The 19,751-nt window shown below is 31.2% G+C and overlaps 6 protein-coding genes across 8 annotated transcripts; 4 read left to right on the forward strand and 2 right to left on the reverse strand.

Annotated features, from left to right (window-relative positions):
- Positions 1–197: 197 nt before the first annotated feature.
- LOC124924938 (monoacylglycerol lipase ABHD6) lies at positions 198–1,398 on the forward strand. Its single transcript, XM_047464918.1, has 4 exons — positions 198–845; positions 928–1,020; positions 1,106–1,173; positions 1,242–1,398. Exons 1-4 carry the CDS (start codon positions 210–212, stop codon positions 1,396–1,398), a joined length of 954 nt encoding a protein of 317 aa, XP_047320874.1. The 5' UTR covers positions 198–209.
- A 179-nt stretch (positions 1,399–1,577) lies between these two features.
- On the reverse strand, positions 1,578–4,826 carry LOC124925756 (ABC transporter G family member 1-like). Of its 3 annotated transcripts, XM_047465840.1 has the most exons (9): positions 4,646–4,826; positions 4,445–4,471; positions 3,880–4,175; positions 3,169–3,633; positions 3,003–3,089; positions 2,804–2,932; positions 2,492–2,698; positions 2,320–2,406; positions 1,578–2,245 (listed from the first exon to the last, which is right to left on the reverse strand). In XM_047465840.1, exons 3-9 carry the CDS (start codon positions 4,141–4,143, stop codon positions 1,601–1,603), a joined length of 1,884 nt encoding a protein of 627 aa, XP_047321796.1. In that variant the 5' UTR covers positions 4,144–4,175; positions 4,445–4,471; positions 4,646–4,826; the 3' UTR covers positions 1,578–1,600. The 3 variants fall into 3 exon arrangements, with proteins under 3 accessions (XP_047321796.1, XP_047321795.1, XP_047321794.1); XM_047465839.1 differs by lacking the exon at positions 4,445–4,471; XM_047465838.1 differs by lacking the exons at positions 4,445–4,471; positions 4,646–4,826 and having other exon boundaries at positions 3,880–4,419.
- A 2,059-nt stretch (positions 4,827–6,885) lies between these two features.
- LOC124925760 (14-3-3 protein 2-like) lies at positions 6,886–8,737 on the forward strand. The gene is made up of 4 exons (XM_047465844.1): positions 6,886–7,490; positions 7,863–7,985; positions 8,209–8,325; positions 8,420–8,737. The coding sequence occupies exons 1-4, from the start codon at positions 7,005–7,007 to the stop codon at positions 8,468–8,470; spliced, it is 777 nt and encodes a 258-aa protein (XP_047321800.1). The 5' UTR covers positions 6,886–7,004; the 3' UTR covers positions 8,471–8,737.
- A 1,756-nt stretch (positions 8,738–10,493) lies between these two features.
- On the forward strand, positions 10,494–11,709 carry LOC124925758 (E3 ubiquitin-protein ligase RING1). The gene has a single exon (XM_047465843.1). The coding sequence runs from the start codon at positions 10,554–10,556 to the stop codon at positions 11,616–11,618; it is 1,065 nt and encodes a 354-aa protein (XP_047321799.1). The 5' UTR covers positions 10,494–10,553; the 3' UTR covers positions 11,619–11,709.
- Positions 11,710–15,740: 4,031 nt separating this feature from the next.
- LOC124925757 (chromodomain-helicase-DNA-binding protein 7-like) lies at positions 15,741–17,728 on the forward strand. The gene has a single exon (XM_047465841.1). The coding sequence runs from the start codon at positions 15,795–15,797 to the stop codon at positions 17,484–17,486; it is 1,692 nt and encodes a 563-aa protein (XP_047321797.1). The 5' UTR covers positions 15,741–15,794; the 3' UTR covers positions 17,487–17,728.
- Positions 17,729–17,969: 241 nt separating this feature from the next.
- Positions 17,970–19,121, reverse strand: LOC124927029 (costars family protein). Its single transcript, XM_047467367.1, has 2 exons — positions 18,965–19,121; positions 17,970–18,381 (listed from the first exon to the last, which is right to left on the reverse strand). Exons 1-2 carry the CDS (start codon positions 19,043–19,045, stop codon positions 18,196–18,198), a joined length of 267 nt encoding a protein of 88 aa, XP_047323323.1. The 5' UTR covers positions 19,046–19,121; the 3' UTR covers positions 17,970–18,195.
- Positions 19,122–19,751: the final 630 nt, after the last annotated feature.

A 19,751-nucleotide genomic window follows, 5' to 3' on the forward strand; every position in this document is an offset into this window, starting at 1 on the left:
TTATTATTTTTAAAATGAGTCATTCTTATTTTTCTTGTAAAGTGGCAGTTGGTAGAAGGAAGGGGGTAGAATACTCTTCAATCTTGAATGGTTATTAATTAATCTCATCATGTTTCTATTTTTAGTCTCTTTCCAATACTAGAAAACAAATGAAACATGTTCTTAGAACTTTGTTTGACCATTTGTTGTTGTTCTCATCCTTGCAAGAAATGAAATTTATGGAAAAGTGTTTCAGTTTCACGGCACAAAGAGACCGGTTATATCGTTACCACTTTTACTTCTCCGGTCTCCGATCAGCCATAACCGATTTTGGAGATGGCACTGTCATGCATTGTTGGGTACCGAAATCCCAACGTCCAAACAAGCCAAATCTCCTCCTCCTTCACGGTTTTGGAGCCAACACAATGTGGCAATACGGAGATCTTCTCCGCCACTTTGTACACCGTTACAATGTTTACCTGCCTGATCTGCTGTTTTTCGGTGGCTCTCGAACCGCGAGGCTTGAGAGGTCGGAAACATTTCAGGCGCAATGTGTTATGAGGCTCATGAACGAGGGTCATGGTGTGGATAAGATGAGTCTTGTGGGGATAAGTTACGGTGGTTTTGTCGGTTATAGCGTGGCGGCGCAGTTTCCACTTGCGGTTGAGAAGGTGGTTTTGTGTTGCGCCGGTTTGTGTTTGGAGGAGGAGGATATGGGCGGCGGGTTGTTTCCGGTGGCAGATTTAGATGAGGCGGCCAGCATTTTGTTGCCACAAACGCCGGATAAATTGAGAGAATTGATGAGATTGTCTTTTGCTAAGACTCCTTTGAGAGTTCCTTCTTATTTTCTATCAGATTATATTCATGTATGTCTTTTTCAAATAACTTTGTTCTGTATTTAGATTATTTCAATAATAATAATAACATATTTTGTATATTCATATGCAGGTGATGTGTACTGATCATGCAAAAGAGAAGAAAGAATTACTACAAGAAATACTTAAAGACCGTAAAATTTCAAACATTCCTACAATTACTCAGGTAATTCAATTTTTATATTATTCTCTCTTCAAAGCTACAATTAAACAAATATATTTAGAATAATTGATTATGTGTTGTAAAACAGCCATCATTAATTGTATGGGGAGAACAAGATCAAATATTTCCATTGGAATTGGGTTACAGGCTCAAGAGGTAATTAATTATATTTTTTTTATTTGTTGATTTAATTGTTGAAAATAAATGAATTTATTATAATGCAGACATATTGGAGATAATGCAGAACTAGTTACAATTAAGAATGCAGGGCATGCAGTGAATTTGGAGAAACCTAATGAGTTTGCTAATCACCTTAAGGGATTTCTTTTAAATGATTATAACACTTATGCTTCATTTCTTAAATTACACAAACGAAATTAATTTTCAAATTATCTACTTTTTGTATTCTTATTAACGAGACATAATGTAAAAATAGCATTTTTCGTTTCGTAACAAATTTATGGAATGAGCTCTTATCGAACCCAAAATCAGTCTTCTTTTCTTGTTTGTATGTAGCTGATAATCTTAAACCTTATATTTCAAATTATAACATTAGAAAGAAGGAATCCTCTAATATAGTGTTTTAATTAGTGTTTCTAAAAGAAAGAAACTTTAGTAATCCTTTAATAAATGGCTTAATTTGTTCATTTCCTTTTACAAAGCCAAAGAAAAGGAACTTATACAACACTATCATTCCAAACAAAATTCCAAGATCTACCCACTTTGAGTAACCCATTTCAACATCGAATGTTTCCCTCAAGATCTTATCACCTTCAACATACGAATCTATCCCCGTTTCCTTCTTGTCGCCAAATCGCATCCCTTCAAATTCGTTCTTGTAAAGTCCCTGAAACGCGTACTTGTGGAAAGAAATGTAGTACATTGGGTATCTCCAAAATACATTTGGTAAATCCTTAGGCAACCTGAAAAAACCACCACTCAGCATCATCAGTCCTTGAATTCCGGCTCCTGAAATGACGCCCATTAGGAAATTCGGAACCAAACTTGCCACGATCATCATTAGGCTCTCCACCAACATCATGCAAGCGAAAAGAGTCATTGCGAAGTGGATGAAACGTTTGTTTCCACCGTGAAGACCAATGAGATAGTAAGTGATTCCCCCGGGAATTAGAGATATGGCAAACAAGTAAGGCATTGAAGATAAAGTGTTGCCCACCACGAAAGCCAATGATCCATAATGCCCGTTTAGTCTCTCCCGCTCAAAGACCTATGTAATAAGTTTGGTTTAAGAGTGCAAATAATCCATCGGTCTTGCCTAAGAGATTAAAGGTCGCAGGTTACCTTCATGTCCTCTACAAAGGAAGGGAAACCACCAATTGCAAGGATTGTCAAGAACGAAGCAATAAACATGAGAACGGATCCTCTTGCCTGATGACATAATAATACAACTATCATTTTAATTTCTATATATATATTATGAATCTCGGTTGCATGGTGATTAAACTTATATAACCTGAATTGAGCCGTATGAAGTGCCAATGTCAAAGAAGACAGTGCCTAAACCAAAAGCCAAGGCAATGTATATGGCCAGCCGAAGCCAATAGTAACCCATATCACGAGACATGTTGATAAAAGACCTCTCTGTAAGGGCAAGGCATTGGAAGAAGAAGCTAGCTTGGCCTCCCTTCTTCTTCTTCTTCTCCACTATGGCTCCAGTACCCTATTACCAACAAACATTCCAAACCAACATTTTATCATCTTACATACCAAATACTTAAAATTTTATATATTTTCATTCGGTTTGTTCAACATTTCTTTTTTTTACCCTTGTATGGATATTGGCTAGTTGTTGTTCAATCAGCTTGCAAATATTTGATGATGATCTGTAGGATTCAACAAGAACATCAATGGCTTCCTCTGCAGTAGCTTTTGCTCCATTCCCTTGCTCAATGTCCTAATATTTAGAAATTCAGCTAACAAATTCCTATGTATATATATATTGAACAAAAAATCATAGGTCATACCTCATCAAAATCCGAATTAATTGTTTTGAGGTAGTGATCGGCTGGATTTTGGAGAGACGGGCAAGGAAAACCATTTGTTGCAAAGAACTAAATTAGAGACATAAATATTAAAAAGGGCCAGTCACCTTCATGAAGATCATAAGTTGTTTAACAACTCGATAATTACCTCAGTTGCAGCAGAGCAGTTTCCAAAGTATATTGTTCGGCCAGACGAGAGAAGACATAGATTACGAAAAAGCCCAAAAACATCACAACTCGGTTGATGTATGGATGCAACAACTGTCATTCCTTCCTGTTTGGAAACTTTAGCTATTCTGCTCATAACATAGTAAGAAGCTGCACTGTCAAGACCACTCGTTGGCTCGTCGAGGAATAGAAGCTTTGGGCGCGTTAAGATCTCTAAGCAAATACTCAGCCTCCTCTTTTGGCCATTGCTCAGTCCTTTTCTTCCCCAACCTCCTATTCGCGTGTCTACAGAGTCTTGCAGTCCCATTTCTCTTATTGTAGTCTCTACCCTTTCGGCCTTTGCAGCCTTAGACATTGAATTAGGCAATTGGAGTTGGGCAGAGTAATGGACAGCTTCTTTAACTGTAAGTGTCCATGTCAAAGTATCTTCTTGAGTTACATATGCCTTAAAAATATCAATTGAATCAGTATTAGCACAAAATCTTTTACAAGTATTTATTAGATTTCAGAGAAGAAGAGAATGAATTGAAAACTATGAATACAAGATCTGCAGATTAAAATTAACTTAAAGATAACAAAGTGACTGCTATTATCTACACTAATAAACTATCTACAGTATTTGAATTTCTATCTACATAACTGCAATCCCAAATATGAGTAATGAATGCAAAAAAAATAAAGAGTAAAATACCGATGTCCCATATGCAAGTTGTTGTTTATGGCCATTGAGAAGAATATCTCCATTTTGAATCCAAGTAGAGCTTAGCCTACCAGCCAGTGCATCAAGAAGTGTTGATTTTCCACAACCAGAAGGGCCCATGACAGCTAATACATCTCCTGAGCAAGCATAGCCTGTAAGACCTTTAAGGATTTGTTTGGGACCATCTCTGCTACTTGAAACTGATACAGACAAATCCTCCCATGTCAAGAACACGCCTTTTCCATTACAAATCATCTCTTCTTGGTGGTCTCTATTAGCCTGTTCATCTGCAATATTATTGGTTTCCTTCATAAGCATCTTCCTTCCCTATTTTCTTAATAATCACAGTCTACTCCATACTAGTTCACTTTTATTTAACATGGGAATCAAGGCAGGAACAAAAAGATGAATCTCAATTAATTGGTATCAGGTAGGATAAAGAATCAATAAATATTACAAAATGACAGAAATAACAAGATCTAATTGATGCATAAGACAAGAGTCACGGGATGAAACTAGGGAGAGAGAGAAAGAAAGTATCTTTTTGGAGGCTCACTTCTTCCATCATCAATGCTCGTGAACCCTAATTTAATTTATTAAATGCCATGGATGAGATGAATAAGGCCAAAATGAGGCGATTATATTCTTGCTTCATTAACTAGAATCGTTTGTCACTTAATGAATCTCAGCCTTCTTAATAATATGGATGATATAAAGTCACAGGAACATTTAATCAAACAGTTGGTAGGCATTGTACCTTCATTTTACAGCTTCGGCAATCAGGAGATTCAGGAGTCATCCGTGAAAAAAAATATATGTAAAGAAAGCAAATGGACTATATATAGCTTGCTCCATCAGTTTCAATGGAAGAATCTTGCATTCTTCTTATGAAAGATTGTTTGTAAATTTGAATTATGCAGATTGAGATCGAGCAAAGAGGGAGATCAATCAATCTATTACAGTGAAGAAGAAGAAGAAAAGAAAATAATCATTTCAAATAATTAAATTATAAATAAAAGAAGGGACTTAATTATTTTCAAATAAAATCACAAGGATGTACTTGTTTGTTGTTTGGTTATTTGAGTTTTTTATTTATTGAATTATTATTTATTAGTATTTTAAATTTTATAAGAATAAAATATTAATATTTTGATGAAGGAATATAATATGATTATTAAAAAATAAAAATTGTAACATAAGTTGATTTATGAATTGTCAAAAATATATATAATTAATGATGCTTAATTTTTAAAGTGTCCGGATTGTAGTTAATTTGAATATATACGTTAGAGTAAATGGACACTTGGGTCGGATTGTGGGTTGACAAAACAAGTACAAATTAGGCTAATAACACTTTATATTTTAAATTCAACACCAAATTTAATGAACACGAGACATTTTAACAATATAAGTTCAATTTTTTAACTAAATAATTTATATATATATATAATGATGCTTAATTTTTAAAATGTCCGGATTGCCTGGTCGAGAGCTATGGTTAATTTGGATATATATGTGAGAGTAAATGAATACTTGGTTCGGATTGTGGGTTGACCCGCCCATAAACTTAAAACGGTTAAAAATAAAATTATAAATGCTATCACATTTTTACCGTAATATTTTTTTTACGATTTTTTATATTATTACTCGTGCAAATGTACGTGTTACATGCTAGTTGAGCTTAGAGGCAATTGAGATTCTTATTGTTAAAATTATATAAAAATGAGATTTTGTTTTTAACGGTTTTAAACACCCCGTTAATTATTATCTATGTAATATTTATAAATAAATAATAAAATATTTATATCACTCATTTAACACCGTAATATAAGAAAGGATAGTAGATAATTAAAATCTTTAATTTGTTGAAATTCAGTAGTTAAATTAATAAAATATAATTTTTATTTATTTATAAATACCATATAAATAATAAGTTAATAGCGTTTTTTTAAACCGTAAAAAACCCTTAAATTGTGAAATTTGAATGATGAGGTCTAAAATTTGACAATAAACCTAAATTTATTTTTACATAAATAGTTTAATAGAATTTTGAATTTTTTCGATTTTGTGATTTTGAATTGACCAATATCTTGTACTTGATAATGAGGTTCAATTCTATCCTAATAAAGTTGACTACTTGTGACCCTTTTTACATAAAATAATATAATTAATTGATGATTTGATAATGAGTTTATAATTATTATTATTATTTTTATTTTATTTTATTTTATAGAAAGTTAGGTTTGCTTCTCTTTTATAATGTAATTAATTTTTGTGAGTTAAGTACATACTCTGCAAATACACTTAACTAGTCGATCGAAATTTGTCACATAACGGACTTAAACTCAAGACCTCATAGAGGCCATGGATATCCATCTCCGATCCTCCACCAGTAGAGATGACAATGGAGCGTTTTGGGACAGGGAATGCATTTACCATCTTCACCCTACTTCGGGAATTTTTTTTATTATCATCCCCGCTGTGTACCGTTTATACCATATTTAAAAAAAAATTATATTATAAATTTTTTAATATAATATATATTGTATTATATTAAAAAATTATATTATTATAAATAAAATAAACTTAAAACTCTTATAAAATATAATTAATAAATAAATAATTTTATATATTTAGTTGTGTTTATAGTGTTCAGGTGTAGAATATGAGTGATATCGAAACGGGGCGAGGGAGATAAATAACATTTCGTCCCATTCTCGATCATTTACCAGTCAAACCGGGAAAAACCCGCCTCAAACAAGGGAATTCAATTCAGTTATCGCTAATTTCAAATTGTCATTCTTATCTACTATACTAGAAAAAAGATAGTATATTATATAAATGTGGTGTAATTGTAACCGAACAAGGCCTAACAGGCTGTCATAAGATTTGAAGTCGTTGAAATTAAAGATGAAAAGAATTGATGAGGGAAATTCAAAAATAGCAAAAATGTCACTCTTTCCTATCTATCTAGGGCTTTTCTCGCATCAATAAGAACAACAGTGCATCCATTTCTCCCCTCATTTTCATAACCCACTTTCTCGCTCTTCCTCTTTTTCCCCTTATTCACATCTTCCTTCTCAGATCGGATCAGATCAGATCAGATCTCCGTTCCAATGGCAACCCCATCCGCTCGCGAAGAGAATGTCTACATGGCCAAGCTCGCAGAGCAAGCCGAGCGCTACGAGGAGATGGTCGAATTCATGGAAAAGGTAGCCAACGCCTCTGCCGAATCTGATGAACTCTCCATCGAAGAGCGCAACCTCCTCTCTGTTGCCTACAAGAATGTCATAGGTGCTCGCCGTGCTTCCTGGAGGATTATTTCATCCATCGAGCAGAAAGAGGAGTCTCGCGGCAACGCCGATCACGTCGCTACTATTAAGGAGTACAGGGAAAAGATCGAGACCGAACTCTCCTCGATCTGTGATGGAATCCTGAAGCTGCTTGATTCCAAGCTTATCCCTTCTGCGGCCAACGGAGATTCCAAGGTGTTTTACCTTAAGATGAAAGGGGATTATCATAGGTACCTTGCTGAATTTAAGACTGGTTCTGAGAGGAAGGAAGCGGCGGAGAATACGCTCAATGCTTACAAGGCTGCACAGGTTTGTTGCGATCTTTTACTTGTTTGGTTCATTTGACCTAATTTGTGAAATATTTTGTCATATTGCTTAGATTAGTCGTTGATTTAGCATCTGCTCAAGGGAGTTTTTGTGTGTTTCCTCAAATCTACAAGTTATTGTTCATTCGATGCTAGATCAATTGATTATGGGGTTTTCATCTGCTTGTTTCTATTTGGCAATTCAGCTTGTACCCAATTGTTTAGCTCATGAGATTTATAGATCTGCAGTGTTAAAGATTCATGTTATTCTGTTCTCTTCTAATATTCTCATACTTGTTTTAGATTCTAACATACTGTATGTATGCCTTCAATTGTGTACAAACTTCTTCATTATTGTTTATAATGCTTTTTTCAGGATATTGCAAACTCAGAGCTGCCACCTACACATCCAATTCGACTTGGATTGGCTCTTAACTTCTCAGTGTTTTACTATGAGATCTTGAATTCACCCGATAGAGCATGCAGCCTTGCAAAACAGGTAATGACATAAGTTTACATTTATCCAAACTATAATGACCCATTTGGATTTGAATCTGGATTCATATGAGAAACAACCAATTGATCTTTGAATGTGTTTGTGACAAAAGCTCTCTTACCAACCCATATTAATTATGTGGAAGAACAATATCTCGAATAGGAAACTCATCCAACCATTCATTTGAACATTACTCGTCTCTTAGATGTTGTTGTTTTGAAACCAGGCTTTTGATGAGGCAATTGCTGAGCTCGATACTCTGGGAGAGGATTCATACAAAGACAGCACATTGATAATGCAACTCCTTCGCGATAATTTAACTTTGTGGACTTCAGACATGCAGGTTTGACTTTCAAATTCTTTTCGAGTTCAATCTTTTAATATACATTCTTCTTAAATCTATATTTGAATAAATTGGTATATGACGAATGTTATAGGATGATGGAGGGGATGAAATCAAAGAAGCACCCAAGAACGATGAGGAATAAGACTGAAAAGTCTTAAAATGGTTATGATTTCATCATGTCTTTCTTGGTTTGTGTGTGTGAATGAACTATGAAGTTCTTTTTTTGTCTTCTTTTTTCCCCCCCTGTCTCATTGCTCCATCTTTGTTGTCTTCTCAATTATCATATACTTGAATTGTTTATTGTTATAATGTTCATTGAGGAGCATATTAGTGCTCCCTATCTTGCTTGCTTATAACTTAATTATATTATTAGAATGAATGTTGGTTTGTACTTTTTTACACCATTTCCTAACCTTGATACATATTTATAAACATGTCAAGGTCAAAAAAGGATAAACCTTAGTGATGGGTTCATATTAAATTAGTGATGTTTTCATATTACATTATTGTTTGGTATTTGAAGACAAGACAAGTATGTATTTTTTTTGTCAAACTGTTCAGATTCTAACCTCTAAGGATTTAAATGTTCCTTTGTTATGCTGGTTTGGAAAATTTGGGAATTAGCCACTTTTTGACAATTGTGGATTTGGGACTTGTCACTAGGATTTTTGTTGTAGATGAAGTCCCAAACAATGTTTCAAGAACAAGGTGTGGATGGTGCAGTCTTTGGAGAACATCGTAACACGAAGAAGAATAAATAATAATTGGGGATCTTCCCGTTTCACCCAAATTTCGAGTCTCAAACACAAGAATTGATTATATTAATAGATGGTGATCTAAATTCGAGTAGTTTAAGTGGTAAGAAACTTATCTAAAATGAGGTTCATTAACTCTTTAAAAAATAAGTTTTTTTTCTTAATACGTTGGTTTGAAATATAAGAAATTGAATAGTTAATGATAAATCATTGTATAATTCATACTAAATATTTTTATGGGATTTATATGAAATTTTCAATATTTGTTCAATAAAATATGATTTTTATTCGTTTAAAAATAAATAATTATAATTTATCTTAATTCTAATGGGTGGTGGTATTAATGTTTCAACTCCCATCCATCATAAAACTGGTCTACAAAGAAAAATAAAATAATAATAAAAACTCCTTTTAGTTGACCAAAACTCTCCCACTTTTCAACCCTATATGCACCTCTTTAATCTTTTTTTAATTAATCAAGTTTTGTAAAAAGTTCAGTTTTTATTGTATTAATGAAAAGAGGGACAATATTAACTTATAGTTTTCTCAAAATATATAATTATATTGATTTTTTATTTTGCTTGGTAAAAAGTTATACTTAGGGGACTAGATTATGATTCAAAATTTTAGAATAATAAATCATTTTTATTTTGATAAATAAATGTAGTTGAATTATTAAAAACAAAATTTTAATTAGGTCAACAACTCAACTGTCTTTTAGACATAATTATTTATAATATTGGTTGATCCATAATAGATAAAATATCATATTTATTCCTTATTTCATACCAAAACTATAAATAAAAACACATTATAGTTTAAGCGAAATATGATTTTAGTTAGAAGTTTAATAATCACTAATAATATCTTAATTTAATAGTTTGGGCTAGAATTTTTTATAAAAAGTTAAATATCATGAATTTAATTTTAATATCTTAAGTTAAATAGTGAATTATTTCATTATAAATATAAAAAAATTATTTAAAAGGAGACATGTTCTAATTATTATTCTTTTTTCTTTTTCATCAATTAAATTATTATATTCATTAAACAAAATATCATATTATTTTTTATTTAAATATTTTTATTATTTTATTAATAAATTTTTTTATTTATTTTAAATCATATCAATTAATTTTATTTTTTTCTTCTAAAACCCAGTTTTTATCTTAAAAAAAAAATAACATAAACCAGTTCTTAGATCAAATAAGGCTTGATTCAAGATCTCTGATTACATATTTTTATCTATTCATTACATATTAAATAAAAAATAATATTTTTAAATAAATTTATAAATCATAATTATATATAAACAAATAAATAGAAAAGTAATTAATATTTTAATTTTCTATTGACCACCGTTAGCCGCCAAAATAGTATCTGGACCAAATCACCATCTTCTTCAACCTCTGAACCCTAAAAATCTCTCTCCTCTCTCTTTCTCTCTCTCATCTTACAGAGAGATGATCCATGGCTTTCCACCATCATCGAAAGCTAATTGAAAAGTCAAATGATCTAATAAACACAACCCAAATCTGCGATTTCTTCTGCGCCTCTATCAATCTCGATGGCAATTGTCCAAAACCCTGTCTCCCCATCTGTCCTTCCACCTGTTACCGTCCATTTCCACCCATTCAATTCCCTCCCACAAGTCTCCCAGATACAAACCCTAATAATCTCCACCATAAAAACAGTCTCCATTTCTATCTCTCCTTCTCCTTCGCCATATTAGCCACCACTCTATTCCTCATCGCATGTTTCTCCATCTACAAGCACTTCAAAAACCGACGAACTTCAACTTCAACATCACAAGAAACCCAACAGGAGATAAACGATCAAGATCCCGACGAGAACGATCATGTAACGATCGATCATCCGATCTGGTATATCAGGACCGTCGGACTTCAACCCTCGATCATAAACGCGATCAGTGTCTGTAAGTACAAGAAATCTGATGGGCTTGTTGAAGGAACTGAATGCTCTGTTTGTTTAAACGAATTTGAAGAAGATGAAACTTTAAGACTTCTACCCAAGTGTAGTCATGCCTTTCATATACCATGTATTGATACTTGGCTTCGATCCCATACTAATTGCCCTAATTGTCGTGCCGCCATATTTTCACCTCCCGTTCAAGCTGCTCCGGCGGCCGCCGCCCAAGAAACTATCCCTCATGAGGAATCTGTATCGGAATCTGAATCTGGGTTGGCTATAGAGAATGAAATCAGGGAAGATGGAGATGAAGATGAAGATTTTGAGCCAATAAGAAGGTCAGTTTCTGCTTCAATAATGAGAGAAACAACAGCCATGGGTGATGGTTATACAGACCCAGATCAAATTGATGCAAATTCTTCAAATACCCAAATGGAAAATAGGGTTCCAAAGAAGATGATCAGATTGATGATGGGTGGTGCTAGCCCTTCGGTTCTGCAATCAGGAGGGGTTAGGCCCTGTTTGGCAAAGAGGTCGTTTTCTTGTAGTGGGAAAGTGTTCTTATCAAGGTATTGTCCAAATAGGATCTCAAATCTGCCTTGTTGAAAGAATAGTCATATTCAAAGGAATAATAATATTATTGTAATTTGTAATACAAATTAAGATATCTAAACAAGATTAGATGTCTAATGAAGTTCTATTTTGGTTTAGCCATTATTATTATTAGTAGCTGTGTCACGTTTGTGTAGAATATGTTGTGATCTCGACTACAAAGATATAACTTATAAACTCGACTATATGTTGTGATCTTGACTATGAAGATGTAACTTGTAAACTCGACCACAATAACAAACTTTAATTGTTAATACAAAATACAAAAAGATGTGGGTTTAGGTCGGTTCTTACAAATTTGGTATTTTATAGTTGATTTCTATCGATATTGTGTTCATATGTTTAATCAAACATACAATTAATAATATTTGTTAGAAAAAGTTGGACAATCAAAACAAAAAAAACTATAGTTTGATACAAAATTTTATAAAAATAAATATGAATTCATCTAATTCAATTAATCTTTCATATCAAATAAAACATATCAGTCTATATATTTTACTTTAAATAATGATGACAATAATACTAATTTTAAATAACCTCAATTTAACTACCGATCCAATATTGTTAAATAAGTCACTATGGCTATAAGATAATGAAATAATTTAACTGTTTCAAATAGGCTGAATTAAAATAAAATAAAATTATGTAACATCACATCAATTATGTATTTTAAAGTTGGAATATTTTTGGTTAAAAGTGAATTTAATGTTTCATTGATAGAGTCTTTCTTTTATATTTTACTTTTCTTTTTCTTTTTCTTTGTTCAAAAGCAGGAAAAAAGTAGTTTAATATTCAATAGTTATCATTTATCAATAGTGGTCCAAGTAAAAAAAAGGAAAAAGTGCACATTCACACCTTCTTTTCATTTATTATTATTATTATTATTATTATTATTATTATTTTAACTTTAAAAAATTAACGTGAACCAATAATCACGTCTTGTTTTAATTTATTTTTTTTATGGTGAAAATAAAATTTGAGAGAAAAGACTGTTATCATTTAACTCACACAATTGAGTTAGTCAAATTAATTATATATAAATAACAATTTTGTTTAAAATTTCACAATTACACATTTTATTGATTTAAAAAACAATTGTTATGATGTTAGTTAACCTAATATTTTTGGAGGTAACATGCTGTGACGTAAGAATGTCTGAAATTTCAAGTAAAATTTAATGCTGTTTAAAAACACAAATATTAAATTTTGAAAAATGCATATTTTCTTTTGATAAAACAATAATTTTATTCAAAATCAATCATAGAAGAAAAAAAATAAAAGAAGTAACAAGTATCTATTAAAATCTTGAGATTTAACCTATCAAACTTATTATTGGGCCCAAACTCCTAGCCGGTCCGTTCCAACCCTAATCAAATCCATCCTGGGCCATCCATTTTTTACTATCATAAAAATAAAAATGTATGAAAAAAACACAATTTGTAAAGGAATTGTTATCAAATTTTCACATATTACAAACTAAAAAAATTTTAAATTATACTTTTCATTTCAAATATAATTAAAATTATTTTAATTTTTTTAATTCTTGATAATTTTCAAAATTAATTATAATGGTAATTATTATAAAATATTACTTAAAAAAATCTTATACACCAATGAATGAAACATGCATTAGTTATGAGTGAATTAACTCTAAGTTTTAATTAACATATACATTTATTTATATCAAAATCAATTCAATATTATTGGATTGTAGCGTCATTTTGTTATTCAAATGTTAATTTCTAATGTTTTGAGATATTTTTCTTATAAAGATTTATTATTTGGAGGTAAAATGAAAATAATTTTTTTTATTGGAGATCAAATAAATACTATTTTTAATTAATTTATAGTTTTTAAAATTGAATCTAACTAAATTAATATCCATGTTGAAGAGTTAGCTTAAGATACCAAAATATTATTAATCGTGACAAGTTCTCTTTAATTTAAAAGTAAAATAATAAAAATATATCCCATGACTAATAATTTTTAGTAGATTATTTAAGTTTGTTACATAAAATATACTTATTTCATTTTTTTTAAATTAAGTATTTTATTGTTTAATTAAACTAATTTAAATAAAACAAAATTTTCATCAAAACAAGATTTGTAATACATGTATAAAATAAAATGTAATATCAAAATAAACATTATAACCTTAGACTTGTCTGGTTGAGTAACTTGAGTTACCGAAAGAGGAGAAAAACAATCAATTTTGAATAGGTAGAGATATTTTTCTTATAAAAGAATTTTAACGTTATTAATATATAAATAAAAATAAATAAATAATAATTAAATATTATTTTAATATTTTAATTAATTAATTAATTAATTTAAATAATGAGAGGATAATAAAGATGATATTTAATTTTATTAAATTATTTAATAACTCAAATCAGACTTCAAAATTTTAATATTTTAAAAAAATAATAAAAAAATAATATCTGACTCTTGTCTTTTCTCCCCTATCTTATAAATAGGGTGAGGCTAGATAGGACAGCCACCCCTATAAAATAAATAAAAAATTTACCGTTTGAATTTTCAACTTTAATAAATGTTTTTATAATATTTAATTAATTATAATTTTTTTAATAATTATTATATTATTTTAATATAATCTAAAATATAATTAATTAAATAATAATAAACTTTTTTTTCCACTTTAGCTTGTTCGGATCGGATGGATTTTGTAAAAATTTAAAGGTAAAAAGAAAATAATGATTTGTGTTGATTTTTAGGAAGTAATGATTATTTTTAGTAAAAAAACTTAAAAAGTATTGATATATATAAATAAAATAAAAAATATTTTAATATTTTGATTAATGAAATAAGTGATGTAATTGTTAAGAAAAATTGATTAAAAAATTGATTTTATATGAAATTTTAAAATAATTTAAAGAGAACAAGGCTTAGATGTAATTTGAATAACATTAAATAAAATAATAATAATAATAATCAGTGATTATTTTAAGAATGTGATAATTTTTTATTTCGTAAAAATCTTTAAAAGAGTATTGATATAAATAAAATAATATTTTAATATTTTAATTAATTAATGTAGTGATTTAATGATTACAGTGAAACAATGATTAATTGTTTTTAGTTATTCTGATGCTATAACACTATAAAGTTTATGGAGGATTTTCTTTTAAATAATATTGGTTATTTACAAAATAATAATTTGTAATAATTTTGAGAAAATAAATATTTTTTTTGATAAAAGTTATAAATTTATTAATATATATTAAAATAAAAAATAAATATAAATTATTTTAATAAAATAAGTGATTTAATAGTTAAGAATAGAAGTAAAATGATTCGGATTAAATTGAGTTATTATCATTTGAATTAATTGTTTAAAATATGTTTAATATTTATTGTTTTAATCTCATAAAAAGTTATAATATATTTATTTGATAATGAAGATAATATAATAAAATAAAAAATTTGTGAGTTAGAGCTTTTTCTTAAATAAATTTGAATTTAATTATATGATGAATTTATTTATTAGAAAAATTAAAAAAAATTAATATATAATGATAAATTATATATTTTTTGAAATAAAAAATATTTTAATGTTTTAATTAATTATTGAAAGTGTAATTAATTAAAGATATAGTTGAAGTGATGTTTTAACAGCTTAAATGGAAGATATTTTTTTAACTAATTTCTTAAAACAAAAAATGTTTTCTATATGGCATTCGTACACTGAGAGACATTAAAGAAACTTAAATATGGTTGGTATAAAACATTATTAAATTAAATAAAAATAAAATAAAACTTGAAAAATCCAATTTTACTGCTAAAACCACGTGCCATATTGCATTCTGTTTGAAGACTTTAGTAAATGACAATAATACCCATTTCCATTCTTAAAGCTTGTTTGCTGTTTGGTATTGAGTTTATTTTTTAAATATTTTATTAATCGAAAATAGTAGATTTTGTATTTTTTAATTGCTTAAATTATTATAATATTATTTTTACATTCAAAATTATTATTTAATAAATAAAATAAAATATTTTTATATTTTAAAATGATTTTATAGTTAAAAAGTAATATCAAACTAGGTCTTATTCATAAACAACGTTCTCTTTTAGCAGAAAGTAAGCCCTTTTTACCGACAAGGGTCTAGAGAGAGAAAGAGAGTGAGAACTGAGAAGAACAAGAAGATGCAACCGTATAACGGCGGTGGCGGCGGTGGCGGCGGCGGCGGTAGCAACAACCGGGCGGAGGCGGAGCGATGGGTCGGAATCGCCGAGAAGCTTCTGGCGGGTCGCGACCTGGTCGGCACAAAGACATTTGCGATTCGTGCCCGGGAATCCGACCCAAGATTCGATGCCGCTGACCTAATCTTGGCAGTCGCCGATACGCTCTTAGCCAGCGAGAAGCAGATCAATAACCAACCGGACTGGTATAGTATTCTTCAGCTTCCGACTCTGTGTCTAGACATGGACCTAATCGCGAACCAGTATCGTCGGTTGGCCCTGCTTCTTAACCCTCATAAGAACCGACTTCCTTACGCCGATCAAGCTTTCACAATGGTCTCTTACGCCTGGTCAGTTCTTTCAGACCCTAACAAAAAGTTTCTATATGATAACGAGATCAATAATATGTTTACTAGATTTGAACCCACCCCACCAAATCGCCCAAATGAAATTAACCTTCAATTTGTTCAAAACCCTATCCAACAACAACAACCTCCACCACAGTTTCCACCTGTCCAACCACCACCGCAATGGCAGCAGCTTCCACCTACGCAGCATCATCACCGGCCAAATCTTCCACCTTTTCAGTCCCAAATCCAGCATCACCCGCAACAATTTCCACCGGGGCAGCTGCAAAATCAGCACCTCACGCCACAGGTTCCACATTTTCAGCCCCCAAAGCAGCCACAGCTCCCGACCCAGACCCAGACCCAGCAGCATGTTGTGAGGGAAAACCCTGTAAATGAACAAGTGCAACCTAATAGATCTATGGAAGACAAGGATGCTTCTGAAGAAAGTGAAGGCAGTGAAGAAGAAGATGAGGAATCAACGTTTTGGACTGCATGTCCTTATTGTTACTACATGTATGAATATCCTGGAGTTTACAAAGGTTGCACATTTAGATGCCATAACTGCAAAAGGGCATTTCACGGATTGAAAATCGAGTCTCCCCCATCTGCTGCACTTGATGGAAAAGATTCATATTTCTGCTGTTGGGGTTTCATCCCATTAGCAGGATCTATGACAAATCCGACTAAGAAAAAGAAGCGGCAAGATTGGTCTCCTTTCTCCCAGATGATTCCATGTCCTCCTGCTGTTAAAAAGGCAGAAACTAGAAAGCAGCCACCCGCCGATGACAATGAAGATAAAGATGACATCTTTCTTGATGTATCGTCAAGCGACAACAGCTCTGATGGTGACTGGCGATCTAACAGTGCGAGTAGGAAGAAGAAAGCGAAATATACAAAGGAAACAAGTCAGAGTAAAAATGTGAACAATAGGGAAGCAGATAAAGGGAAGAATGTAGAAGGAGATCCACAAAATATCTCTATGGCTGCTGAGAGTAGTAGGAAAGGTGCATCTTCTTCAAACAATCTGAAGAAAGTGCAGAGTAATGTTCCTAAAGAATGGGGGAGATTGGACTTAAATGTGGAGTTCAGTAACAATGAGACAGAAGAGTCTGGTTCAGGAGTTAGGGTAGGAGGAGGAGCTGGGAGTGGGAGACCAGTTCATGCTGAGGAGGAAGATGAAGAAGAAGATGAACCAGAAGAAGGCATTGAGGGGATAGGTTTCTTTGAAGGACTTGATGATTTTTTGAGCAGTTTACCCATCCTTAATGTTGTTGGGGAAGATAATAATAAAGTTAAGGCAGCCTAGCCTAGCCCAGGTGATCATCCATCATATGGAAAATTAAAACCCCTAAATTTTTTAGTAGTCCTTTCTTTTTCATGCTGGCTGGTAGGTATTGGTTAATGTAATGGGAGAATATTTTGGCTGAATTGTAAATGGTGGAAACTCACTCTTATTAAATAACTAGCTAGGAGTTTTTACTAATGAATATCTTTCCCTTGTTTACAATTTTTATGCACAATAATGACATCTAATTTTTTTGATGGATATTGTTAGATTTGTTGGTTGAATGGCAATTGGATGTTGATGAACACGCATCATTGTTGTAACCCATTCACTGACTTCTCCATCAAAATATTTTCATAAACAAGATTATTTGAAATAATCTTCACAATTCAACATCAATGACCAAAGTTCCAAGGGGTTTCGAAATGTTATTGTTTCACCTTCTTCCTTTTAGCATGAAACCTTGCTTGATAAAGTGCAATTTCAATGGGACCATCAAGCAGATGAACACGGCAACAAATGTATGCATTACATAATATAAGGCTAGGCTAGGCTATAGGCTAAGCCAGTCTCATATTTGCCAAAATGAAAACTGTTTTTCACAGAAAAAAAATTAAAAAGGAGAACACAACCAGTCACCAGAAGTGTCTGTCTGGCTTAATATTTATATAATTGTACATAACAATTATAACAAACACATTTGCAAGAGCAAAAGTGCCGAGATTTTGTTCTATGCTTTTGCAACAGCAGCAGGCTCAGGTAGGAGGATAACCTCGACATTGTCATGAACTCCTTGTAGAAGCAGCTCTCCTTCAAATTTCAGGACCTTGCGTTTCTTTGCAGCCCTCAAAGTCCCAACTAGTGCTTCAAATATATTGGCACATTGATCATCATTAAACAGCACTCCAAATGTCACCTTCACAAAGAGAATTTGATGTAGAAATCACACAAGTAGACAAATATAAAGTTATATACATGATTCTTAGCTTGTTCCATTACTAAGCAGTGGGCATCTTAAACTCCTAAAAAAATATGACATTTGAATGGTTTTGATGATGAAGAAGCAACATTTCCAAACAACCCAATATGGATATTTACATACACATCAACAATGTCTATTCTAACCTCTTAGTTCAATGAAAGAAATCATTTAGTTGAAGAGACTATGTGAAAGTTTAATCTTAACCCAGGAGCGAAATCAGACATGATCACAATGTAAAACACAGAGATTGCCAAATAAGGTTGTTAATCTGTTTCAGTAAAGCAGATCAAGATAATTGAACCTGATTTCTCATAGAATAAAACATAAAATCAGACAGTTGTCGTTATAAAGCATAGAAACAATAGATCTGAGGTCAATGATAAACCAGATCATATTGTATTTGTTTGGGTTTGACGAAAAGAAATGAATATATAGGTGATGGATGGATCTTTGAGAAAATAATAAGCTTGTAGAATTGGAAATGGAAATGGAAATGGAAATGGATATGCATATTTACCGTATAGGAGCCATCATCTTGGGCCTTGCCAAGTCTCTTGATTTCTTCCTTGAGACGTTCAACTTCTTCCTCAACATTCATGATTTCAACTTTCTTTCTTCTTCTTCTTCTTCCCAATTTCTTCTTTTCTCCGTAGATCTCCCCCCTCTTTATTCCCAATTTTCTGGCCCCAGATCTTTTTAGCGCAGGCTTGTTTGGTTTTGAGTTTTATCTAAAGAAGAATACATTTTTATTTTATTTTCAATCAACAAATATTGTTATATCACAAATAATATGGAAATCCTATAGATTCATAAAATGTTGGGATGAAATAAGATTACTTGAAAAGTAATAATGAAATCCTTTATAATACAACATCTTTAGATTCATAAAATGTCAGGATAAAATTAGATTATTTGAAATATAAAAATTATAACAAAATATTAACCTAAAAGCTTTTATTATTTGGACTTTCTTTTTTAATTTAAAAAATATCTATCATATCAATGCTAAAATATCACTATTGAATAAATTTTAGTAATTCATAGTAAAAATATCTCGTTGACAAAAATATTTTTATAAAAATTCTAAAGAATTTATGTATTTTCAATAATCATAGTGGTTCGATACGTATCATTCATAATACTATTATTATGACGTTTCTGAGATTCGTTCAGAAAATCAGTGAGTCTGTCTGGGAGTTGGTCGTTCTTCTTAAGGATTTACGAGCTCAAATTTTTCTTTTTTTTGTTTATTATTTTTATGTCATATTTTGTTGCTGTGCTTAAACGATTTTTTGTTTTGTTTT

This window comes from Impatiens glandulifera, chromosome 2, assembly GCF_907164915.1.
Source record: "Impatiens glandulifera chromosome 2, dImpGla2.1, whole genome shotgun sequence".
Lineage (NCBI taxonomy): Eukaryota > Viridiplantae > Streptophyta > Magnoliopsida > Ericales > Balsaminaceae > Impatiens > Impatiens glandulifera.